General features: G+C 38.6%; 1 protein-coding gene across 1 annotated transcript; it reads right to left on the bottom strand.

Moving 5' to 3' along the window:
• Nucleotides 1–252: 252 nt before the first annotated feature.
• Nucleotides 253–867, bottom strand: LOC147603005 (uncharacterized). The gene is made up of 2 exons (XM_086797189.1): nucleotides 543–867; nucleotides 253–456 (listed from the first exon to the last, which is right to left on the bottom strand). The coding sequence occupies exons 1-2, from the start codon at nucleotides 810–812 to the stop codon at nucleotides 253–255; spliced, it is 474 nt and encodes a 157-aa protein (XP_086653315.1). The 5' UTR covers nucleotides 813–867.
• Between the last annotated feature and the right edge of the window lie 5,284 nt (nucleotides 868–6,151).

Raw genomic sequence — 6,151 nt, 5'->3', positions numbered from 1 at the left:
CTCCCCAGGGACATATTTGAACACCACAGAGCAGCTCTGGCCAAGGGAGGTTGACATTAACATCATCTACCCAGCTTACCACATGATGATTGGTTGCGTTGATTCAATTGTACACGTAGTACATGGGTTCTGTTTTTTTTTTAGTAGCTAGTTTTTCTTTTCATGTCTTGTTGGCACGCAGTTAACTCACAAATCACATTGGTCTCATAGACCCTTTGGGCCTTTGGTAGATGTAAATAAAAAGATCTGGATTTACCTTCTACTTTTCAAAGGTCGCCAGACAAGCTGAGTATAAAGCATTGTGATGAAGCATGTCAGTACAATCACGCGACTTCTGGCCGAATCTTTCAAACGGAGAACTGATTCAGGCAGTGAATCTGAGAGAGCAAAGAAGGCTAGGCCACCAACCAAAATGAACCCAAACAAAACTTTCGCCAGCAGCAAAAGGTACGAGTCCTTCAAGATAGAGAAGCAAAAAAAATGCTGATCAGAATCAAACAGGCCCTTGATGATAAGTTTGTAGGGTTTTTGAATGTGCTCACAGCAGGGTCTCCATCCAGCCTAATAACGACATTGGGCTTTCCGGAGTAAGTGAGGTGGGAGAGTCCGTTGCGGGGATTAAAGAGGAGCCGGTTCCCACGGCCGCCAGCAAGGGAGAAGGCGTGGAGGGCCTTGAGCTTGTAGGCGTCCATGATGGCCTCCAGGTCCAGCCGATTCTCGTCCCAGCCCTTTAGAGGTGCCTTGAACACATGGCGGGGGCCCTTGCCGCCTACGAACAGTTCCACCTGCACTTGCCGCGGGGGCTCGCCCATTAGAAAAGGTTTGCTAAACAAAATTTCTGGCTTGCGACTAAGTGATACATATATTGACAATTCGTTCATGAGTGCATATATTTAGTTGATGCCCAGAGCACTCGGCATCAATTAAATATTCGTAAACATTAGTCACAGACAAGGTTAGGAAATGCCAAGGTAAAGTGGCCACCGCGTGAACGCAAATCAGCGGAAAGAAAAATGACGAAAGCAATGAAACAAACGGAAAAAAAGGTTGCAGGACTTGAAGAGCGAGCTCTGCATTTAACTCCCTTCCGGCTGTGCAATCCTGCAGAACCTTCTGGAGGAGTCACCACACGAGGAGGGACATTTGCCTTATTCGATTCAGATAGAGCTTTCTTAGAAGCCGAACGTACAACAGTCAGCAAGCATGGTAGGTAACAGAAGGGATGACAGAGGCACGGATTCAAGAACAAAAGAAAGAGAACTTGCTCTTCAACGACGGTGAGATGCACGAATGGAAGAAGATGGCTTAGACATGTATAACAATGCATGCAAAACAAGCATCGATTTAATGGTATATACCTGACGCAGCACCACAGTTACCATACATAGCAGTAGAGCGACAGTGGACCGAGAACCAAGCAGATGAAGACACATGAGCAAGAATCGATTCACCAAGGAAAATCCATACGAACCGAAAGCCGCAAGCAGGCGTTTCGAAGACCACAAAGAAGCAGCCATGCAACGAAGAGCACGATCCCAGAGCTCTCGAAGGAGCATGAGGACAGAGCTCTCGAAGGAAGAAGAGGGGAGGTCAAGTGCCGAAGATAACGGAGACGTCGCCATGCAAAACTACCACCGCCATGCAAAATTGGCAGTCCAACCATAGTAAAATGAGACCGAAAACCATATTGAAATGAGCCTATAATACCCAAAAAAAGGCTTTAATTATTTAAAAGCGATGACAAAACAACATTTATAAACATATTGGGATCTATGTTCACATAATTAGGCCATCGGATCTTAATAAAAAAACTATAGAAAGTAAATTAAGGATGGAAAAACTAGGGTTATTGGCGCAGCAGTGGTGGCGAAGCAGATGAGAAATTAGTGTCTAGTAAACTTGGAAACTTGGAAGAGTAAACTAAGAATTACAAAATTAAAGATGTTAAAATTCAAAAATGTCTAAACTAGGGAGATATATTCCGTGCAATCATAGGGCTACATTTCTATAGTTGGCCAAGAAATGTTGAGCATGGGTGAGAGTAGCTATATAGTGAAGCAAATCTTGCTCTCTTAAATGAAGGTAGTGATGTTGTTACTAAAGGTTGTGAGGTTTGTTGGTTACATCCTGCCCAATCATACTTGCTCCATTGGCTAGGGTATGAAGATCCTTTAGAGCTTGGTTCATAGCAGCTTAAGGTGCTTCTGATTAGCTTTAGCAATTTGGCTTTGTAGCTTAGTGATCTGAGCTCAACATACAAAATAGGCAAATGAATTTAATGGATAGACCATGAGGCTTCTTCTATTATAATAGTCCAAGTATCTAATAATAGGTCATTAACTTTACCCAAAATAATTTCCTTCCATGAAGGTTTGTAATTATAGATTAGCTGAATGAGTTTAAAAACAAACTCCAATATATTGGCCTTACAAGTTATGAACAAGTGGTGGAATAGTTTTTATATTTTTTACACATATACCATCTGAGATAAGACCTCAAGGCTGTGGAAGATATGAAGAAGGTAACAATAGACAAGAAAGGCTTTGCAAACTTACTCGAATTTTAGAGATTGTCGTGTTCCATCTATGATGCAAAGAAACCTCAAAACACCTAGGGATGCCTAGCAATACGAAGATTTTTCCACATCACATCCCTAGTTAAGACTGAAATCTAGGGGTGGAGGGGGGGTGCAGCTTGGGTTCTCAAACCTATTTTATACAAAAGCAAGAGGCTTTACAAGAAACCACCAAGAATTGCTAGAAATGGCTAATGAAGGAGAAGTCATTGTTGAGCATGGCATCGGTATCATTGCAAAGCTATTTATCCTATGTTACCTGAGAGAGCTATACCTTTAATTGCCCCTTTATTCATTTTTTACTGAACCAGCTAAGTAAGACCATCTACATCAATGGCAAAGAGTAAGGCAGGGCATGCCTTGTTTATTAATAGATCTCATGAGAGGAAAGGGTTTAGAGAGGGTACCATCAACCAAAACCTTGTCTAAATCATGGCTAAAGAGAACACTGATCCAATTTATGAATTGCTCACCTGGGCGTATATATTTCAAGTATTGAAGGACATAGGTCCACTCAAGCTTATCATATGCAATGCAAACTAGCCTTGGCATATTACATGCCCTCCCATTTGGATATAATAGCACCCAATATGAATTTGCCATTAATAAATCCTTTTCCTCGTGTGCCTGATAGTCTCCTCACCAAAGCCATGGCAAAGATTTGGTAAGTCAAATTCAGCATGGTTAGTGGTGCTCTAGTTGGGACTCTAGTGTTACGGGAATATATTTTAAGTCCTCTTAAAAATATTATTCTATCCTCTTAAATAATTCGGGGATGCTTGGATTATCTTTGTGTCAAGCCAAATCATGCTAATATCATGGGTGATGCCATTATACATATTAATATGTTTAGTGTACATTGACGTATGGTTGGGGCCTCCAATGTTTGTTTTAGTTTGGTTTGTATAGAAGGGTTATTCCTGAATTACTTACAACTGGCAAACATGTGTGTGGTTATGGTTTGTATACTTAACAATTTATTTTTGGTTATTTTATAGGTGAAGAGGATTCAGGAGATTGAAGAGAACTCGCATATTATTATTACCTGGCACACATTTTTGTAAACAAGCTTTGTGTATACATGTGCTAGCTTGTGTACATTTTAATTTATTTTGGAAGGCCTTGGTTTATCAAGCTTAGACTTGAACTTTAATATTTTGTAAAGCATGATATGTTTTAACCTAGGGATGGCCAAAAAGCGAGCACAATTGAGCAAGCAGATTTCTTTTCTTTTTTTATGGTTTGGGTCTGTGAGCATGATTGAGCGAGCATATTTGAGTTTTGTGATTGATTACTCTTTCATGAAGTGCCTAGAAGAGACAATGCCAATAGAATTATTAAGAAACATTGCAAAGTTAATAGTGAATTCAACAAATTAATTCACAAACCATGTACTACTTTTGGCTCATCAATGTGAAAAATGTATGGCATAACATAAAATTAAATGAAGTTATAAAATGTAATAATATTGACAATATCTTCATAAATAAGCAATGTTTAAGATCATAAATCTACTTAAATCATAGAAAATGTCCCCAATAGCAAAATTGAGATAATGCCCATAATGTTTGAAGCTGTAATAGTAAAAGGAGCTTCGTAGTCTTAATAAAAAAAGGAAAGAAACCTAGATTGATTATAACAAATGTCTATAATAGTGAAACTGAAATAATGTCCATAATGTTTGAAGCTCTAAGTGTAAGAGGAGCTTCTGAATCTAAATAAACAAACACAAGAATCAAAACATGAAATGATGTTCCAAACAAGAAGGCATCAATGGTATTCTAGGTTGTTTAGCTTTGTTCTAAATCTACAAAAGAATATCACATTGCGATTCATATATGCCGCTGCTGTTAGACCAAGTGTCCCAGTTCCAGAGAACAAATCCACAACAATATCCCCATGCTTGTTGAACAATGAAATGATATACTTGTAGAACTTTTGGTCTCTCTGGCAACCACCTCTCCAAAAAGAGCCCTTTATTTCGACCAAACCTTTAGGAGGAACTCTGGTGATTCAATAAATTATCATTCAAAATCAAACTACATGTGACGAACATAAAGATAATGATAACTAAGTACATACATGTTGAAACGAATTCAAAATTAAACAACTTCTTGACAGAAACAAAGAAACTAAAAAACATACATATCATGAATGATTTCATGCTCCACATCAAGTTCCTCTCCAAGGTTCAACTCTTTAACTTGATCACTATGAATTGAGGATACATTTTTTGGTGAAGAAGAGCATACAAATGTAGATAAGATAAGGCATGTCACCTGTGTACACATTTATTAAGATAATGAAAATAAAGTATTATATAAAATTAGCTTCCATGTCATCTTCTTTTCCAGTCATCTTCTTTTCCAGTTGTGCTAACTTGTACAGTGATCTTCGATTAATTCTATTGTGTTTGTCTGTGTACTTAACTTGTAAAAGCATGCATAGAGCCTACTGGCTTGCTTTTATAAAGCACTAGATCTATGATAACGTTGAAAGGTACTCTTGCATTTGACCTTTGACAATTCCTTAAGTACATGCTTAAATCCAAGCTTTCCATTATGAGTTTTATGTATCAGGGTGTGAAGTCGAAAATTGGAGGGCTTCTAAGATGAGTTCTCTATCAATGGCAACCTCCACTATGTGACCTCCTAATTCCACTATTCTCATATTCAAATATGCTACATAGGTGCTACGGAATTTCAAATCTGAATAGGGTCATAATCTTTTGACCAAGAGCTTGCTAAATGACCAAGTTCAATGGCTTGCAGCTTCTCTTGTTCTCTAGGCTCTTGTAGAATTAAGTAGCATACAAGTGAATGATACACAAATACTCATTTTTACTAGTCAAGACCGTATTTCATCAGTCTCACCTGGACTCTCCCTCCATTTTCACCTGCATCACCTAGCCACGTTTTTGAATAGTTGTGTTTGACAACCCATCATTCAACATCCAAGGTAGACAGATCAGGGAATTCTAGCCTCCTCTTCTTCATAGTTGCCTTTGAGCTTGCCACCAACAGAGCTTTCATGAGTCTTTGTAGACATGATTTCTGCACTCACCGATTTATGTTAGCAATTTTCTTGTTTCAATCATAATGAGAAAGTACTAATAATGAGATGTAACCCATAAAGTGTCTTCTACCCCGAAACCCACAGAACTTGGACAAGGATTCTAATATTGAGAGCTGGAGACTCACAAGATACCCCTCCCCCTCCCTAAACGTTTCACACTGTAAGATTCCTCCCCAGCCTCTCAGGATGTCCAGTATCTTCCCCTGTAGTCAAATCCCTCTTCAAAAATATCAAAGATCTTGTTTCTACCTGTTTTGGCCTAGAGAGAGAAAATGTTCTAGAGAGACATTATTCGGATTTTGGATATTTTGGATGGACAAATATCTCTTCGTATTTAAATAAGTTCCCCTAAAACAGAAGTTCAAAAAGATTTTCAGAAGTCGAAATAAATTATAATCTGTTTAAAAGGCCTTATCCTGGGGGTCCAGATTTTCTAAAAATTTTAAATTAAGGTTTTGAGGGGCCAATCAGATTCATCCAAATGTGTGGAGGAGAAAAATG

This window comes from Cibotium barometz, chromosome 65, assembly GCF_041138505.1.
Source record: "Cibotium barometz isolate CiBa-2024 chromosome 65, ASM4113850v1, whole genome shotgun sequence".
NCBI classification, from domain to species: domain Eukaryota; kingdom Viridiplantae; phylum Streptophyta; class Polypodiopsida; order Cyatheales; family Cibotiaceae; genus Cibotium; species Cibotium barometz.
Note: the sequence above shows the minus strand (reverse complement) of the source record. Positions and strands in the feature narration are given on the sequence as shown.